Source organism: Pelodiscus sinensis, chromosome 1 (genome assembly GCF_049634645.1).
Source record: "Pelodiscus sinensis isolate JC-2024 chromosome 1, ASM4963464v1, whole genome shotgun sequence".
NCBI lineage: Eukaryota > Metazoa > Chordata > Testudines > Trionychidae > Pelodiscus > Pelodiscus sinensis.
Window position 1 is genome coordinate 142,377,052 of NC_134711.1, and position 20,533 is coordinate 142,397,584.

Below are 20,533 nucleotides of genomic sequence, written 5' to 3' on the forward strand. Positions count from 1 at the left end.
TCAAATCCCCCCTCACTATTCGCTTCTGCAGACTAAACAGACCCAACTCCCTCAGCCTCCCCTCATAAGTCATATGCTCCAGCCCCCTAATCATTTTGGTTGCCCTCCGCTGGACCCTCTCCAATGCGTCCACATCCTTTTTGTAGCGGGGGACCCAGAACTGGACATAATACTCCAGATGTGGCCTCACCAGAGCCGAATAAAGGGGAATAATGACCTCTCTGGATCTGCTGGCAATGCTCCTCTTAATGCAACCTAATATGCCATTAGCCTTCTTGGCTACAAGGGCACACTGTTGACTCATATCCAGCTTCTCATCCACTGTAACCCCCAGGTCCTTTTCTGCAGAACTACTACTTAGCTGGTTGGTCCCCAGCTTGTAACAATGCTTGGGATTCTTCCATCCCAAGTGCAGGACTCTGCAATTGTCCTTGTTGAACCTCATCAGATTTCCTTTGGCCCAATCCTCCAATTTGTCTAAGTCACTCTGGGCCCTATCTCTGCCCTCAAGCGTATCTACCTCTCCCCCTAGCTTAGGTTGCAATTCATCCCCTCGTCCAGGTCATTAATAAGGATATTGAACAAAACCGGTCCTAGAAATGAACCTTGGGGCACTCCGCTAGAAACCGACCGCCATCCTGACATCGAGCTGTTGATCACTACCCGCTGGGCCCGGCCTTCTAGCCATCTTTCTATCCATCTTACTGTCCATTTATCCAATCCACATTCCCTTAACTTGCTGGCAAGAATATTGTGGGAGACGGTATCAAAAGCCTTGCTAAAGTCAAGGTATATCACATCCACTGACTTTCCCACGTCCACAGAGCCAGTTACCTCATCATAGAAGCTAATCAGATTGGTCAGGCACGACTTGCCTTTTGTGAATCCATGCTGACTATTCCTAATCACTTTCCTCTCTTCCAAGTGCCTCAAAATGGATTCTTTAAGGATCCCTTCCATGATTTTTCCAGGAACCGAGGTAAGACTGACCGGCCTATAGTTCCCTGGATCATCCTTCTTCCCTTTTCTGAAGATGGGCACTACATTTGCCTCTTTCCAATCATCCGGGATTTCTCCTGATCTCCACAACTTTTCAAAGATAATGGCCAAAGGCTCCTCAATGACATTTGCCAACTCACTCAGTAACCTCGGATGCATTAAGTCCGGACCCATGGATTTGTGTATATTTAGCTTTTTTAAATAGTTCCTAACCTGTTCTTTACCCACCAAGGGCTGCCCATCTTCATCCCATCTTGCGTCACTTAGCGCATTAGTCTGGGAGCCCACCTTGTCTGTGAACTCAGAGTCAAAGAAAGCATTGAGTACTTCAGCTTTCCCCACATCATCTGTCACTAGGTTACCTCCTTCATCCAATAGGGGTCACACACCCTCTCTGATCACCTTCTTAACATGCCTGTAGAAACCTTTCTTGTTATCTTTCACATCCTTAGCCAGTCACAATTCCATTTGCTCTTTCGCCTTCCTGATAACCTCCCAGCATTCTTGAGCTATACATTTAAACCCCTCACTGGTCATTTGTCCAAGTTTCCACTTTTTGTAAGCTTCCTTTTTGTGCTTAAGTTCACCAAGGATTTGCCCTGTAAGCCAGTCAGGTCTCTTACCATGTTTGCCTCTCTTGCTATGCATCGGGATGGTTTCTTTCTGTGCCTTCAATAAGGCTTCTTTAAAATACTGCCAGCTGTCCTGGATTCCTTTCCCCTTCATGTTAGCATCCCAGGGGGTTCTACCCATCAGATCTCTGAGGAGTCAAAATCTGCTTTTTTGAAGTCCAAGGTGTATATTTTACTGCTCTCTTTTCTTCCTTTGGTAGGGTCCTGGAATCTACCATCTCATGATCACTGCTTCCCAGGTGTCACCCACCTCTACTTCCCCTATTAGTTCCTCCCTGTTTGTGAACAGAAGATCAAGCTGCGCATGGCCCCTAGTTGGATCCTTCAGCACTTGTGCCAAGAAGTTATCCCCAACATTCTCCAAAAACTTCCTGGATTGCCTGTGTACTGCCGTATTGGTTTCCCAACAGATGTCAGGGTGATTAAAGTCCCCCACGAGAACCAGGGCTTGCGATCTGGAAGCTTCTCTCAGTTGTCCGAGGAAAGCCTCATCTACCTCATCCACCTGATTCGGTGGCTTGTAGCAGCCATCAACCACAACATCACTGCTGTTGTTTACTCCTTTAAACTTAACCTATAGTCTCTCAACAAGTTTTTCTCCCTCTGTACTGGAGTTCAGAGCAATCATACTACTCTCTTACATATAGTGCAACTCCTCCTTTTCTCTCCTGCCTGTTCTTCCTGAACAGTCTATACCCTTCCATGACAGTGCTCCAGTCATGCGAGTTATCCCACCAAGTCTCTGTTATCCCAATTAAATCATATTTCTTGGACTGGGCCAGGGCCTCTAGTTCTTCCTGTTTGTTGCCCAGGCTTCTCGCATTAGTGTACAAACACCTCAGAAAACCAGTTGATTGCCCTACCTTTTCCATTCTAATTGGGGTTCTCCTTTGTTGCTTGTTCCTCTTTGAATTTCTTCCCGGTATCCAACTTTCCCGCTCCCCTCAGGGTTTTGATCACCGTCCCCCGACGAACCAAGTTTAAAGCCCTCCTCACTAGGTTTGCAAGCCTACCCGCGAAGATGCTCCTTCCTCTCTTGATTAGGTGGATCCCATCCCTTCCTAACAATCCTTGTGCCTGGAACAGAGTCCCATGGTTGAAGAAACCAAAGCCCTCTCTGCGACACCACCTGCGCAACCACTCATTTAATTCCTCAATTTGACAATCCCTGCCCAGTCCTTTCCCTTCGACAGGGAGGATGGACGAGAACACCACTTGCGCTCTGAATTCTTGGATCCTTCTTCCCAGCGCTACATAATCTGCAGTAACCCGCTCAAGGTCATTCTTGGCCGTATCATTAGTTCCCACATGGAGAAGCAGGAAGGGGTAGCGATCCGAAGGTTTGATCATTTTGGTAAGCCTCTCAGTCACATCCTGAATGCGAGCTCTTGGTAAGCAGCACACCTCTCGAGATTCTAGGTCCGGACGGCAGATGGATGGCTCAATCCCTCTTAGGAGGGAGTTTCCGACCACCACCACCCATCGTTTTCTTTTGGGGGTGGTGGCCGTGAAACCCCCATCCCTAGGACTACGCATCCCATACATTCTAGTAGATGGTATTCCCTTGCGGTTCCTTCCTTGTGAGGACCCTTCCAAAGCTTTCAGCACTGCAGAGCCTATGGAGAGAGCCTGAAAGCGATTACTTACCTCTATAGCATTGGGGGATTCCCATGCTGGACTCTTTCCCCTTCTAGAATTTACATGCTGCCAGTTCTCTTCCTGGTCCCATACTGCCCTCTCTGGCTCTTCCGCCTGCCATGCTTGAAGGATTAAACGCTGCCTTCTATCGAGGAAGTCCTCATCCTCTTTGATCGAGCGTAGGGTCGACACTTGGGCCTCCAGTCCTCTCATTTTTTTTCCCAAGATGGCAACCAGCTTGCACTTAGTGCAGATGAAATCCATTCTTTCTTCCGGGAGGAAGACAAACATGGCACACTCCGTGCAGGTAACAACAGCAGACCTATCACCATCCGTCGCTGCTGTCCTGTTCACAAGCTCCTTGGTCGCTTGCCCACTGGAATCAATTAACCACATTTTAATGTCCTTAGCTGAGAGTGGAGGAGACTGCATGTTGCCTTGCACCCAGCACAGTCATCGCAACTCCCATTTTCCAAATGGCAGCTGGGATGGTGGGGGCCAAGTCCTCTCCCACCTCCAACCTTCCTCGTGCACAGCACAGAGAAATGCATGAAGCAGCCAGCCACTTTGAGCAGCCTGGGGTTGAAGTAGGTAGGGAGCCTGTCTGAGGCCGCTTCCTGGGAGCTGCCTAGTAAAGTGCCTCCCGGCCAGAACCTGCCTCTGGCACCCCATCCCTGCCCACACTCTAACTTCCTGCCCTACGTCATCACCCTCTTCTGCCCCAGGCCACCACCCAAACCCTCTGTACCTGCTTGTACAACCCTGCCCCAGTCCAGAATCCTCTCTTGCACCCATACCCCCTCTTTGACCCTGCACTCTCTCCTGCACCTCAGTTCCCTGCTCCAGGTCTCCACCCAAACCCTCTGCACTCCCCCTCCCCAGATCACAGCTCCCTACCAGACCCTGCAACCCCTCCTACATCCCTTTCCCAGGCCAGAATCCTCTCCTGCACCCATTCTCACTCCTGGACCCTGAACCCCAGTCCTTTTACCCCAAGCTCCTTTCTGCACCCAACCTCCATACCAGACCCTACACCCCCTCCATAGAAAAGTGAGGCCCTTGACCACTTTCCAAAATCTTGGAGTGCCCCCGCCTCAAAAAGTATTGTTCACCCCTGATTTAGGTTCACCAGTATCTCCGAAGGAAGAAGGCCCTCTATTGGATCAGCAAGACTACATCCTAAAGCACTCATGGTGTCAATTATCACCTGGCCCAAACATGCTTTGTTCGAGCAATCTTACGGCCTCACAGTACATTGGGACATGACTTCAGTACAGGCAGTCCCCGGGTTACGTACAAGATAGGGACTGTAGGTTTGTTCTTAAGTTGAATTTGTATGTAAGTTGGAACTGGTACATATTGTAGGGGAAACTCTAGCCAAACATTTCTCCAGAGCTCAGTTTTATTCTCCCACACCTCACTTCCCTCAGTCCTTTATTCTCAAGCTGAGGTGTCTGCTGAGAAAAGCCGCTCCGCGTCTCCCTGGTCTGCTGGGTGGGGCGCTAGCTTCGCGTCTCCCTGGTCTGCTAGGGGGAAAAGCAACTAGTGCGGGGTTGCCTCACCCCGTTTGTAAGTAGGGATCCGATGTAAGTCGGATCCATGTAACCCGGGGACTGCCTGTACTTGATTTAAAAGTTTCAGTTCCATCCCTGTGTTTTTTTGCCCATCCAGCTGAGGTCCTTATTGTGTGGCTCACCTTCTGCAATTGATACTGTGCATATTTATGAATTGTTGGGGTTTTTTTTCCAGATCCATGATTACAAAGAGGGGACTCCAGAAGAGAAGACCTACTACATCGAGTTATGGGATGTTGGTGGTTCAGTGGGCAGTGCTAGTAGTGTGAAAAGCACACGGGCGGTGTTTTACAACTCTGTGAATGGTAAAGTATGTTTGGTGTAAATATATTTTTGTTTCCAGCTACGTTCGGATATGAGATATCGCTATTGATTTTGAGTCAGGATTCTCCCAGGTCTTGCTGATCTTATTTTTTCTTCTTAAAAAAAGAAATTAGAAAAAAATGTATAGATTTCTTAAGTCAAACATAGCTGTGTGGAACCAGCTGTGAGCTGGAAAAAGATTCTGAGTAATTATGCAAATGAGCAGAATCCAGCATTTCACTCTGTTTCAGACTTTCTGTGTTCCAGAACTAACACAACAGGGAGTCCTTGAAACTTCAGTAGGGTTTCCTCAGGCTATGCATGCAGTAATGAAGACATGTTTCACTCTTCCAGGCCTCATAAACATGCAGGAACATAATTTTTTTTCTGTCTGCTGGCTGCTTCAGGACCTATGCTTGGAAAAATGTATTGGTTGTAAAATCATTTACAATAGTTCTGCCAGGTATTTGCAGCCCCAGCAGACTGTGGGATATTGTCTCATAAAACATTCTGATTACCATCACGCCTTTTTTCACTTCATCTGCAAAATAGCTTTTAACAGCTGAATCTCACAACCTCCTCCCAGGTAGGAATTAATATTTTATATTAATTGGTAAATGGTATCCTAGTTTTGAAACATGGATTTATATTCTTGTAATTCATAAAACATCATTTAAATTAAAATAGAATAATATAATATATAATGTCCTGTAACCCCTTACTTATGCCATAAGTGAAAACAAGGCAGAGGGAGTTCATGGGGGAAAAAACAAGGCAACCAGAATTAATAACCAGTTTTGAAAATTTTGTCCCAAATATGCTATTTTATTCAAGTTCTTGTTCTATGTCTCTTGTCATGGTATCTTGAGTGCTATTCAGTAGTACATTAAGCAGTGTGGTAAGCATCCATCATGTGTGGTTCCTAGCATTATTTTTCTCTTCCTCTTCCCCCCCAAATGGGGAAATTAAATTTTGGGCTTTTCCAACTGAAGGATGTTGAAGTCTCCACAGAGGTCTGGAGTATTTTAACACCACTGTTGACAAAGTATCACCTATTTTATGAAACACAATACAGGACTATGTAGCACTTTAAAGACTAACAAGATGATTTATTAGATGATGAGCTTTCATGGGCCAGACCCACTTCCTCAGATCAAATAGTGGAAGAAAATAGTCACAGCCATATATACCAAAGGATACAATTAAAAAAAAGTGAACACATATGAAAAGGACAAATCACATTTCAGAACAGAAGGGGGATGCGGGGCGGGGGGGAGGAAGGTGAATGCCTGTGAGTTAATGATATTAGAGGTGGGGAAGGGTAGATGTCTGTGATTTAATAGTGTTAGAGGTAATAATTAGAGAAGCTATCTTTGTAATGGGGAAGATAGCTGGAGTCTTTGTTCATGCCCCCGCGGAGAGTGTCGAATTTTAGCATGAATGCCAGTTCAGAGGATTCTATTTCAAGTGCAGATTTGAATGTCTTCTGAAGTAGGATGCAGGTGAGTAGGTCATTGAGACCGTGTCCTTTTTGGTTGAAATGGCAAGCAACTGTTTTTTCTTTGTGATCCTGTCTGTCTGTTTTGTGGGCATTGATTCTTTGGCAAAGCGTCTGAGACGTTTGTCCAATGTACATAGCAGACGGACACTTTCGGCACATGATAGCATAGATTATATTTCTGGAGGCACAGGAATATGTATTCTTGATCTTATAACTCACTTGGTTAGGCCCAGTAATGGTGTCAGCAAAGTGAATATGTGGACAAAGCTGGCAACGGGGTTTGTTGCAAGGGAAAGTACCAGGGTTGGTATTAGTGTGGTATGTCCTGTGGTTGTTGGTAAGAATCATCTTGAGGTTAGGTGGTTATCTATAGGAGACTATGGGTCTGTCTCCCAGAGCTTCTTGGAGTTTAGTGTCCTGTTCCAGTATAGGCTGTAATTTATTAATAATGTGTTGGACAGGTTTAAGTTGGGAGCTGTAGGTGATGACAAGTGGTGTTCTATTGTTGGTTTTCTTGGGTCTGTCTTGTAGTAGATGGTTTCTAGGTATACAGTTGCTTGCCATTTCAACCAAAAAGGACACTGTCTCAATGACCTACTCACCTGCATCCTACTTCAGAAGACATTCAAATCTGCACTTGAAAGAGAATCCTCTGAACTGGCATTCATGCTAAAATTCGACACTCTCCGCGGGGGCATGAACAAAGACTCCAGCTATCTTAGCCATTACAAAGATAGCTTCCCTAATTATCACCTCTAACACTATTAACTCACAGACATCTACCCTTCCCCACCTCTAATATCATTAACTCACAAGCATTCACCTTCCTTCCTTCCTTCCTTCCTTCCTTCCCCCGCATCCCCTTCTGTTCTGAAATGTGATTTGTCCTTTTCATATGTGTTCACTTTTTTAAATTGTATCCTTTGGTATATATGGCTGTGACTATTTTCTTCCACTATTTGATCTGAGGAAGTGGGTCTGGCCCACGAAAGCTCATCATCTAATAAACCAACTTGTTAGTCTTTAAAGTGCTACATAGTCCTGTATTTTGTTTTAGCTACACCAGACTAACACGGCTACATTTCTATCACTATTTTATGAAATCTTTAGTCTTTGGTGGTCTGAAACTGAGCATGAAAGCTATATGAATATTGGTTGTCTTGTTTAGATAGTCAATTGAATTTGTCTAACAATCTTATTCAGGTGCTTTTTGGATCTGATGTAAGAAGAGAAGATGAATGTAGTCCTTTGTCCTGCCTACTTGTCTTTTCTGGGCCTGTGATGGGCTGGAAAACATCAAATTCAGAGGCACCATGCTTATAGTTTAAACCCAGGCCATACTGAGGACTTCGTTGTTGATGAAGTAGTGTGTGGTTTGCTGTTTGCTTACTACAGGTTAAGTGTTAATGAGCTTCAGCTTGAGACCTTGTGGCTTTGTTGCATCTGCTGGCTTGTAGACAAGGTTTTGAACAGGCAATGGGTGATAGGTCTCTCTTGTATCAGGCTTTGTCTCAGTATTGCCCTTTTTTGAGTTGCTCTTCCTAGTCAAATGAGCTTGTGCAGTGGGGTCTCACTGGATGCACAGAAGGTTAAAGAGATCTGTTTGAGCCTGTCTAGCACTGTTGGGGAAAAATCCTTTGCAGCATGGTCTTAAAGAAGTGATAGTTGTGTTGATGGAAAGGTAGCATAATGTTACTGTGTAAGATGGGAGGCGTCTATGGGAAACCAGGTGTGTGAACACAGGAAAAAAAGCTTTCAACGGGATGCAAATGTTGTGAACAAAGGGAATGGTCTTCCCATGTTGATATGTGCACACCAAGAGTGTGTGCTCTTTCCTTGTTTTTAATTACATGGCATATTAAATTCTGGAGAAACCTAGAGGCATCCCCCAAATGCCCATCTCCTTTGGCAGGATTTTGGGAGAAGAAGGTGCTGGCTGCTGCCAGGAATTACTAATTGAATGAGGAGCTCTAGCTGTGGGAGGTTGTGGTCTGAGAAGAGAACAGCTACTGGGATTGGCCTGTAATTTTTCCTACTACTGGGTGTACAGTTGTAAATATCTTGGCAAGGAAAAGGGCCAGAAATTTAACTTTTTAAATACAGGAAATGTTGTTTATGCATGTCTCTACTAGCTATTTGGCAAACTAAGAAAGTTTTCATTTCAATATAACACATTTACCCAGGGTGAAAACCTTTTATTCTACACCAACCCCTCCCCCCTTTACATGGAAAAATACCAGCGTCAAAATGGAATCCCAGTACCAGGTGGTATGGTCACATGGTGGCAGAGCAGGTGAAGGAGGTGGTTACGACACTTCTGTCTTTTTTGCACAAGAGAGTCCCCCTACACAAGGGAAATTCTACAGGGGGAATATCCAACAGGACATTGTGATGGGGTGCAGTTACAGAAGTCCCTTTGGGATTGGTTCCTTGGTGTGCTGATCATGCCACTGATGCCTGCCTTGCTCTCTGGGGCTCCGCTCCGCTCTGTCCTGCTGAGCCAGATCCTCTGGACAAGATATAGGCAAGGCACAGAATTGGGGTTACCATCCCCTGCAGAGCAATGCAGAACACTTCAGCTGTAAGAGGATGCAGTTCTAGGGCACAGCACCCAGGAAACCAGCCCTCAAAAGGAATCAAAATCCCAGATAAATCCGTCCATCCTCTGTGTAAAAGATTTTGCACAGGGAAAGCTCATGAAGATGGTCTTCCTCTTTATCAATGACAGAGAAATGTACATTTCCCCCCAAATAACAATTATTTACACTGGGCCAAATAGTAAACACAAGTATTTTTAATTAAGTACAAACAGTAGGATTTAAGTGTTTGCAAGTGAACACAGACAGGTCAAAGTAAGTTACTAAATAAAAATGAAAAGACTCATAGTTCTAATTCACTAATAGGGATATGAACAACTAGTCAACTACAGTAGTTGCTTCCCCCCTTTTCTGCTGTCAGAGCCAGCAAGGCATGGGGGAAGAAAAGCGGGTGTGCTTCAAAGTGGGAGCACTATGTGGAGCCTAGGGCCAGACCCTGGACTCCATGCAGCGCTGCTGCTTTGAAATATTGCATGCAGCCTGGGGCCAGCTGGGAGTCCCCAGCTGACCCAGGCTGCATGCAGTGTTTCAAAGCGGCATGGCTGTGTGGAGCCTGGGACCAGTGGGGGAATCTGCCGCTTTGAAATGCCGCGTGGACTCTGATGCTGGGCTCCCCATCGTGTTTCAAAGCAGCAGGGCCGCATGGAACCTGGGGTCAGCTGGGGACTCCCCAGCTGATCCCAAGTTTCATGCGGCACTGCCGCTTTGAAACGCTGTGGGGAGCACGGGGCCAGTGGGAGAGTTACAGGAAAAAGAAAGCTGTTTACAAGTCATTAAGTTGATCACTAAGTCATTAAATTTTGGGAGGGGGACACCAATAATCGTGCTCATTAGCACAATTAAAATTATAAATAGTCTCAATCTTCATATTTCTAACTTCTCATACACATCAAAATAGGATATACAGATCCAGCCAATTGTAACATTAAAATTGATAGGTTACATAAGGTATTTTGTCAAAAACATCTTCGAGTTACACACATTTATATTCATAAGCCAAATTTCATAAAGCGTGCTTGGGAGGGAAATGACACCGTTGCAGGTATGTTCACTTTTTGCTGCATGAAGTGAATGTAGCAAATTGAAAAATCCAGCCCATCATATTCTGGTTACCATAACTCAATCAGCTGAGCCAATTCACCTCTTGTGTTGGAGAAAATTTTCTTCTGCCCCCAAATTCCCACACTTATTGGAATTGGGAGGGACTTCTTAAGAGTTTGGGGGACAAAAAAGGAGCTTATTGTGCAAGTGTTATTGTGATGCTACTGATGATGAAAGATTGGGGTTTTGCCCTTTATGCTGTATAAAGCCAGACTGAAACGTTTCTCTTCAGAAGTAGAAAATCAGGTCTTGTCTGCTCTGGGACTGTAGAATGGAGAACTTGGGGGGGGGGGGGGAGGGGGGGTATGACATGAAAATATATTACCTGCTCAAAGACTATTTTTAAAGTTGCAAAGTCAAGCACACAGAAGTTAGGAAATACCAGAATTCAGGTTGCCTGTGCAACCTTAATTCAACCCACTTGTGCTTCTCTATTATGATAGTCTGTAATTACTCATTCACATACCATTTTTTGTTCAGGATTCTTGTCTGAGTGTATAGAATGGACAGCACTTACATAGTGAGCAGCTGTTGAATATTTTATTTTTGTCTCCCTGTTCAACATGTAGCCATAGGCCTTATTTACTTCGTGCTATTCAAACTCTGCTATGAAGACATTTATTTCCTCCTACTAGGGATGTTAGCAACTATTTAGCTTATCAACTAGTTCCTCCGCCTCCTTCCCCCTCTTTATCACACAGAGACAGCAAGGGGGGCGGAGCAGGAGCCGGTGCTGCGGGGCAGGAGAGGCAGTACCTCCCAGCACCATCTCCATGGGGGACAGGGGAGGCAGAGGCCCAGTGGGGAAAGGGTGCAAGTGGGGACTGCTTCAGTCTCTGCTCGCTCTGTTCCTACTGCAGGCACTGTTGCTTTTGAAATGTACAAGAGCCCTGCAGAGGCTATCAGAGGCATTGGTGGGGGGGGGGGAGGGAGGAATAGGGGATGCTACACAAAGCAGCATTTGTCTGCAAGGATCCCAGCAGAGAGCTGGGCCCCCTTGTGGACAGGGGCTGTTGCTGTCAAGCAGCCCCTTGTTCGCGGCAGCCAGGGCTGGGCACGGACAGTGGGCTGCTGCCCAAGCAGCCCCTGCCTACAGCCAGCCCTGGCTGCCCCAAACAGGGGCTGCTGGACTCAGTGCGAGCCGGGACCACGCCTCCTGCATTTTAAATGTAAAAGCTGCTGGGCTGTTATACAGCATTTAAAATGTAGAGCTGCAGTGCAGGTGGCTCCGGAACCTATACGACCCAGAACTCAATTTGGACGCCAAGAATCTGAGGATCACACACATAACTAAACTTTTCATAAGTGATTATTATGTAACTTGCACAGTTCGATGGAGGAACTCCCTAGCAAAGGCAGGGCTAGAGTCAAATTCTCTGGGCAGCATCAACTGCCTTAACTATGAGACCATCCTCTTCCCCCAACTCCTTGTCCAGCTAGTTCCAGTCTTTTTTTCCCCATCCTCCCATTCCTCATCCAGTCTCAGTCTCCCTCCCCTCAACTTCTGTTTCCCCATTCCTTTTCTTATTTTCATCCTCCGCTTCTAATCCTAGTCTGCCTCTGGTCCCTATGCCTGGTGTGCCTCCATCTGAACTCTCAGTCCCAGTTTCCACTTCCCCCTACCATGGTCCAGTCTCAGGCTTTGTCTATGCTCAGAGCATTAAAGTGCTGCCATGGCAGCATTTTCACACAACAGTATGGTTGTGGCTGCAGTTCTATGGGAGAGAGAAACCACCCGTATGAGGGGAGTAGCTAATTGCTTCAGGAGCCTGTTTGCGTTTGTGCTGTACAGTGCTGTAACTTCAGTTAGGGTATGTGTTTTGGTTTTTTCACTTCTGAGCGAGAAAGTTACAGTGCAATAACTTGCCATTGTAGGTAAGCCTTCAGTTTCCATCCACATCAAGGCACTCCTAGTCCCAATCTACTTACCTCCATGCCCTTTCCTAGAAGGCCTGTCCTGTATCCCCAATGCATTAAATCAAACAGCTTACTTCACACGAATTGTGGATAGCAGGAGGGTCATTGAAAACCCAGGAGAGAGAGGCTTCCTGCTCACAGTTCTGGTGCTTGGCCCTGGACCAGTCTAGGGCTGCAATTATGGGGAACAGTCCTGCTCAGCCTAGGTTCATGCATGCCCAGTGTGAATAAAATCTTCAGGGAATTTAGCTACTAAAATTTAAGAAATCTCTTTGGAGCATATGCAAACATTTATTTAAAGGGCTTATATTACAGTGAATTTTGGGCAGATTTTCACAAGAATGACAAAAGGCACATCCCTTAAAAATTGTAAATCCCTCCTTGAAAAGTTGACCTGGCATTTTTTAACAAGGGCAAAAAAGTCTATTTTCCCTAGCCTTGTTCTTGGCAATGACTGAAATTGGTTGAACTATTCAAAAGTTATTCCATATTCAGTCTGAGGCAGACATCCAGTGTGGGAAAAGTTCAGCCCAAATGGTTACAGTTTGGCAAAATTATAAGCAATTGAAAACAGGGTCTTATAAAGGGAACTGTCAGGCAGCCTTAATAATGGGCAAGGCTACAAGCCCTGCCTGTAAATGAATGCAACCTCATTCAGTGGGAGAGAAGATTTTTAGATATATTGTTGAAAACTTTGTAGTTTGTTATGCCTTTTCAATTCAAGTGACTCAGAAAAAGAAACATAAACATTGTCATTTCTGATAACTTCTAAAGTTAAAAAAACAAGTAAAAAAAGAGGGATATTCTTTTATAACTTCTTTATACACCATTAAAAAACAAAAAGAGCAAAAAACCAATCCCTCCATCCTCTCTCTTCAGGTCCCATTTAACTCTAACACATTTAACCATGCCTCCATAAAGACAAGGCAATTTACAGTACAGGCAGTCCCCGACTTACGTGGATCCGACTTACGTCGGATCCCTAGATACGAACGGGGTGAGGCAACTCCCGCACATGCGCAGCAGCATTCCCGGGGCTCGCTCACCTGGGTCCTAGGATCCTCCTCCTCCTCGGGCCAGCTCCGACTGGGGTCCCGCAGAGCTGCCGGGCAGAGGAAAAGTGCCTCCCCACGCCCGCTGCCCCCCCCCACCACCTGCCAGCAACAGGCTGCCCCCTCCCCTGAGCAACAGGCTGCCGAACAGCAGACAAAAGCAGCCTCTCTGCCCCTCCTCCCCTCTATACATGCCGGGCTCCCTGAGCGCAGCAGCGTCCCCGGGGCTCGCTCACCTGGGTCCTAGAATCCACCTCCTCCTCCTCTTCGGCCTGCTCCTCCGGCCTGCCGGCTCCAACTGGCCTCTGCCTGCAGCAGCTGGCCACAGGGACAGGGATCCCGCAGAGCTGCCGGGCAGAGGAAAAGTGCCTCCCCACGCCCACTGCCCCCCCCCCCCCCCCCGCGGCCTCGCATCCTGCACGCCTCCCCCCTCCCCTCCTGCCAGCAACAGGCTGCCGAACAGCAGACAAAAGCAGCCTCTCCGCCCCTCCTCCCCCTATACATGCTGGGCTCCCTGGGCAAACAAAGACTCCACCAAAACAAACAAAGTGCTGGCCTCCTTGTGTTAGCAAAAAAAGAACCCTCCTCCTAGAACCCTGGGTGGTGTGTGGAAATAAAGCTATTAGCTCAAAGCATGGTTCAGAGCTGTTTGGTATTTGATGAGTTACTCCTTTAGTCCTGAGTTTGTCACAGGGACAGAAATAGATGTGAAATCTTCTGAACAGGGGAACAGACAGCAAAACAAACATTAGAGGGGAGTTAACCTTTCCCTATGCTATCCAAAACTAAAAAAAATGTTTGGCTAGAGTTTCCCCTACAATATGTACCAGTTCCAACTTACATACAAATTCAACTTAAGAACAAACCTACAGTCCCTATCTTGTACGTAACCCGGGGACTGCCTGTAGTACCACATAGCTCCTCCTTGCTAATGTTTTCAGCCTGACTCCAGATGAGGCTCTCTTCTTTCTCAGTTGCACAGTTTTCTAGTCTCTGATGTGCAAAGGTGAGTTTAGGAAAATACCATATGATTAAGGAATGTTCTGTCTTTTTTTTTTTTCTCTCTGTTTAGGTATAATATTAGTGCATGACTTAACTAACAAGAAGTCCTCCCAGAACTTGTATCGATGGTCTTTGGAAGCACTTAACCGAGATGTGGCTCCAAGTGGAGTGCTAGTGACAAATGGGTGAGTGTACAACATGCCCACAGTATCAGACACATGACTCCAGCTGTCCTGTAACTCTTCATCCTTTATCACTAAGGCCCCTTGAAATCCACAGGAAGTGCTGAGTTCTTGGGTTAGGGTGTAGTTGGGAAGTCTGAGAAGAGTTTTGGGACTATGGAAAAGAAACGATACTGCTATTCCATCTAAAGAACCGTTCCCACTAGGGATGTTAACTACCGGTTAACTGAATGTCAATTAACCTCATGATTTTTTTATCAGTTAGTTGACTATTCTCTGTCCGGGAGAAAGTGGTCTGAGCTCCTGGACCCAGCACAAGCCGGAATTGAGCCGAGCTGCCTGCCCACCTGGCTCCTAATACACTTTAAATGCAGAGCCACAGCAAGTGTAGGTTCAGGGCCTAGTGCAAGCTGGGACTGAGCTGAGCTGCTGGCCAGCCTGCTGCTAAAATTATTGGCAAGGGGTGGGGGGAAATACGTGTAGTCTAAGCAAAACCTCATAGGTTAATGCTGTATTGGTTAATCGACTACACTATTACATCCCTAGTTCCCATTGCAACTAAATCCTTGGGCTTTCTGGGCATAGTCTGGGGTCAGAGGAGCATGTCTCCGTATTGCTTCTATATTTGTTGAGGTTTATGTGGGAACAGATATAGTTTTCTGCTACCCCAAAGATTTTCATAGCTGCTTTGTGGCATTCAGAGCCATCTATTGTGAATTATCATGAAAATGTGTATGTTTCCATGTCCTAGCTGGCTTCTTTTCCTGTGAGGAGTAATGAAACACTAAATCTTGCAGATTTCTTTAGCAAATCTCTGAAAAATTTCACTAAAGAAATCTGTTCACAGACCATGTGTTTTCAGTACTGCCCCATCTGAGTATTTGTTGCTGTTTTTCCCTGTTCTTGGTTACAAGTATAAAGAGGAAGATTTTCAAACCCTGGAAAAAAAATCATACAAAGGAGAGTGAGAGTAATGGAACGAGTATGTGTGGGGATTATAGTGAGGGTTCTGCCCCCCCACTACATGTGCACCGCAGACAGATGCATAGCACAGAGCAGAAGGCAGCTCGCTGGGAGCTGGTACATGCCAGGAACTGGATTTTCAGCTGGCTCCCCATGTGTGCCAGGTTCCACCTGCTGCCCTGCACTGCTGCCTCTGGTACAGAGGCAGCGGGATGGCAGTGTTAACTGATGAGCCCAAGTTCATTGGTGAACCGTTCACACAGTTATACTTTCACATCCCTAGACCCACCTCAGCTACTGGTTCCTTTCTTCTTCTCCCCCTTTCAAATGCACAGTGTGACCCAACCAGCCTCTCAGCTGCTGTTTCCTTTCTGCTCTTCTCCAACTCGTACTAGGGGGCAGTGCCCCCTGCTTACTACACTTGCCAACCTCCCTATCTGGGGGGGTAGACAGCCCTGGCCTTACACACACACACACACACACACACACACACACACACACACACACACACGCCCACTGGGGAGGGCCGGGGGCCATGCCAGCCCCAGCCTCTTGGCTCCCACCCCTGGACCCTCCATACATCTCCTTGGTTGCAGCCCTGGCCTCTTGCCCTCCCTCCCCCTCCACGTCCTCCTGGCTGCAAGCAGCCCCAGTTTCTTGGGGTGGGGGTCCCCCCTCCCTCATTGCAGCCAGCCCTGGCCTCTCGGCCCACCTCTGGCTGCTGGAGGACGACAAGACTGGGCCAGGGGACAGTGGGGACAAGGGCAGCAGCTCCTTGCTGCACTCAGGGCCCCGACAATCTGGGACCCAGCAGGGAACCATTGCCTAGGTCAGGGCTAGGAGTGCTCTGGGGAGCTGCCACCTGCCTGGTACTCCAGCCTCAACTCTTTCCCCCGCACCCTCAGCAAGATTAGCATGCCAGCTTCCTGCGGGAGAGGTGGAGAGGAGAAAGCCCTGAGACTCCAGGCCAGAGAAGTGCAAACTGGACCTGGTGCAGAATCTCGTGGCTTTTTTCTCTCCCGCACCCCTGCAGGAAGCTGGTGTTGGTGCACTAATCTTGGGTGGGGGGGAGGTCAAGGCTGGAGTGTCGAGAGCTGCTGGCCCTGGCCTGAGGCGGCAGTTCCCTGCTGGGCCCTGGAGTGTCGGGACCCTTAGCGCAGCAAAGAGCTGCTGTCGCCTCCTGGCCCTCCTTCCTGCAGGGAGGCAAAATCTGTCCAGGCCAGAGTGCCAGGCGGTTTTGCTGGTCCCTGAAAAGTGTCTGGGGCAGGGAGGACGTGCAAGGATGAAAACTTCTTTATGTAGCTAGATATTGTGATCTGGCTCATCTCTTAGTTGCTGTTTCCCACCTTGTTCTCTTTAGACAAGAGCCCCAACCCATTTGTCTGGTGCTAGTTGCTAGTTCCTTATCTGTTTCCACACTAAATCTCCCAACACACCCTGTGATTCAACTGCAGAAACCCTCCTCCAAGTCCCAGAAAGGCACACTCTTGGCCATCAGAACAAAGTATCCAAGAATCTGCCACCCATTTAGACTGGAAAGAGTAGGTGTTGGTTCCCTTTTTCTGGCCTCACTTAGGTTTGTATTACTCTGTTTTCACTGCCCAGGGACTATGACCGTGAACAGTTTGCTGATAACCAGATTCCACTACTGGTGATAGGAACCAAATTGGACCAGATCCCAGAGACTAAGCGCAATGAAGTTTTGACCAGAATAGCTTTCCTGGCTGAGGATTTCAATGCAGAAGAGATTAATCTGGTTAGTATTTTTGCCAGAACTTATGTTTGTATGATGTTTTTCAGGCAGACAGAACTGTTAGATTCCAGTTGTAGGAGCTAGGCTACTAGTGACTGGTCAGTTACTCTGGAGTCACTTAGTGTTGGTTGACCATACCCTTGCATGCATAGAGGAGAAATAATAGTAATAGATGTCCCATAGAAAAGAGCTGGTTGTGGGGAAGTCAGCAAGATGGTACAGAGGTTAGGGAATTGGGAGTCAGGAGTCCTGAATCCTATTCTTGGTTTTTGCCACTAACTTTCCTTCTGAGCAAATGCAGATTACACCCATTTATATTGTAACCGGGGCCTGCAGCCCCATCCACAGCCACAGAGACACAGCATAGCTCAGACTTGTTACAGGAACCAGGAGCATTCAATACAGCCCATCTTGGGGAAAGAGAGGTCCAGAGCCCTGGCCCCCCAGGTCAGCTGGGATCCTTTCTCCTCCAAGCCAGCCAAAACTAACTCACACATCTAGCAACTGCCCACAACTCTCCAGGCTGCCCTGCCCCCTCCTTTGTTCAGATTCTCAGGCAAAGTGTCATCTGACTGAATCCCCCACCTAGCTCAGGTGTCAGGCCATCCTGGGCCATTCCCTACATGCCTACCCTCAGAGCAGCACAGGAGAGTAGGAGTCACACAGAGCACAACAAAGCAAACAGTGAATGCAACAACATAGTGAATACAGTAGAATACAAGAGTGGACAAAATCCCCACTATGTCACAATATCTATACTTCTGTGTGGGCAGAATTAGTGGCTGGATGTTGTTTGAAACTAAGTCTTGGGAATGGAAATGTAGTATTGAAATTTTCAGTCTGCTTCTCAGCTTTGAAGATTGGACTTGTCTTAATGCTTTCAGATGAGCCACCAGGTCAGGATTAAGACACATCAGCCAGACCGGGAAAGCATTGCCTGCTGTATATTTTGTGAGAACAGAGGGTTTCAGTCTCCAGGGCTGTAAAACAACACTTTTCCCTAGCACACAGCTCACTTTAAAAAAAGTCTTTAAAAAGTCTGGAAAATTTTCTTTTTAAAAGACAAGTGTCAAACTCTAGTTCATGTTTACAAAGCTGAGTCAGGGCTCTACAGAAAATTCCTGGTTGAGTCAGTTCTCCCCACAAATAAATAAATCATTTTCCCAACCCTATCAGTGGCTGATCAGTATCAAGAATTATTTGTCTTATATTTAGCACTGAGGATCTACTTCTCTATCATGGGCTAGAAAGCTGTTCTGGTATATTGGCTTTCCTGTGCCTCTTGGGGCTTTGAAGAAGATAACATGCAGAGTGACTTCTTTTGCCAGTAAGCGTTATTGTGGGAGGCACTCCAGTTGTACTGGTACAAACAGGGAATCTGGATTTCTTTCTCACCAGTCACATTGATGATTTCTGCATTTTAATGTGAGGAAAAATCATGAGTGTGGTCTGAGAATGATCTAGGTAAAACAAAACAAAAAAGCAGTCATGTAGCACTTTAAAGACTAACAAGATAGTTTTATTAGGTGATGAGCTTTCGTGGGGCAGACCCACTTCAGATCATATTTGGAAAAGGAATTGGCATGACCATTATGTAACAAAGGGATACAATGACAAAAGTAAACAAATTACAAACTAACAAATCAGCTACATAGAACAGAAGGTGGGGGCGAGGTGATGGGGGAGGAGGGAAAAATTGCTTATTGTAAGAGTCAATTAAGTGGCTAAACTGGAGTTACTATGAATATTAAAAGGTTATTTCTTTTGGAAGTTGCAGCCAGTGCCATGGAAGAATCTTTCCTATAGGCTTTCTCAACATGAAAGTCTTCAGTTTCTGCTGATTATTAGGCACCCTTGATACGTTCATAGTAATCTTACGCTGCTGCTTCTGTGAATCATTGGCTCTCAATTGTTCCTCAGTACAGCATCCACCCTAGACACATCCTTTTGCATTGCTTATAGACAAATAGTTCTTGGCTTACTTAGACCACTTCAGACTGACATCAGCTATGCCCACAACCACTCATTCAATTATGTGTATTTTGACTTGTGAAGAAGCTTCAGCTGCCTAAAGGGTAGATCACAAGGAGTCCATGTTTTGTTATAGGCGTATATGCAGTCAGAGGGGCAACAGTAGTGCACTAAATCTTAACATAGTAGCTCTGTGTTAGGAATGTAAGTGACTAGGAATGGCCAACCCATTTAACAAAGAGAGCCGAAACAGCGGCGGAAAAAATGCGAAGAGCTGCACCAGAATTGTTGAGTTTAAAAAAAAAACAAGCTTAGGCTTTTTGGCCATATCAAGCTCCTGTTGACGGCTGTCATCTTCAGTGCCATTTTGAATCACTGCCCCAGTGAGCACAGGGGTGGGGGGAGCTGTTTGCAGAGGGCGCAGGAGCGACTTCGCAAGCCACACTTTTGGGGGAGAAGAGCCACAGGTTAGCCACCCCTGGACAAGTTGATTATCCGATAAGCATAAGCTTATCGGATAGTCAACAAGTGATGTAATTAGTTGTTCCTAGTCCTTTTGTCACTATCAAAGAGCGGCAGCAAGGGGGGAGCAGGAGCCGGTTAAGTTGGCTTTCCCCCAGCACCGTCTCCACAGGGGGAGGTAGAGACACAGCGGAAGAAACATTGCGAGCAGGGACTGAAGCAGTCTCCGCTCATGCACTTCTGCTGCGATTCTGCCTTTGAAATGCAAAAGACTCAGGCACCACAGGGATCATGGGACCTGGGGGGGAGTCTTAAAAGCCGATTCTCTTCCCCTTCTCCTCCCCCAGCACTATCTTCGTGGGGAGGTATAGGAACAGCGGGAAACGGCACGAGCAAAGACTGAGGCAGTCTCCACTTGCTGTGATTCTGCCTTTGAAATGTACAAGAGCCCCGCTCCCCGTGGGGTGTCTGCTCTTGTTACAGTTGAAAGGCAGAGGCACCCACCTAGACTAATCGAATAGTCAATGTAGATCCCATTGACTATTCGATTAATTAACTAATCTAAATTTAACATCCCTGTTCCACATGGAGGGAGGGAAGAAAGACTGTGGAGGGTACCTCTTGCTGTACTACTAACAGCTTTCCAGTTTCTGTTACTGTGCCTTTTAAAAATGTTAAGCAGCTGCTTGTTATAAACAGCTTACTTTAGATTTTGTATTTGTTGTGGGTCTTCTAAAGTTCCCTTTAACACAGAGTTTTGAGAGTGTGATGAAGCCATCTCTTTTGTATAGAACTCTGTTTAAAAGGAACTTTTTTAAAGTTTCCCAATTAGTTTTATCCTGTTCCATTTGGAAGTCAGTCAGTGATTTTTTTTTTCCCCCCTCAC

At 46.5% G+C, this 20,533-nt stretch overlaps 1 protein-coding gene across 3 annotated transcripts in view; it reads left to right on the forward strand.

Annotated features, from left to right (window-relative positions):
• RABL3 (RAB, member of RAS oncogene family like 3) overlaps positions 1 to 20,533 on the forward strand; it is a 32,915-nt gene that overhangs the window by 4,942 nt on the left and 7,440 nt on the right. For all 3 annotated transcript variants that reach the window (XM_014578481.3, XM_025189594.2, XM_006132907.4), the window contains exons 3-5: positions 5,019 to 5,148; positions 14,387 to 14,501; positions 17,067 to 17,217. In XM_014578481.3, the coding sequence (XP_014433967.2) occupies positions 5,019 to 5,148; positions 14,387 to 14,501; positions 17,067 to 17,217 (396 nt within the window). The remainder of the gene's footprint in view (positions 1 to 5,018; positions 5,149 to 14,386; positions 14,502 to 17,066; positions 17,218 to 20,533) is intronic.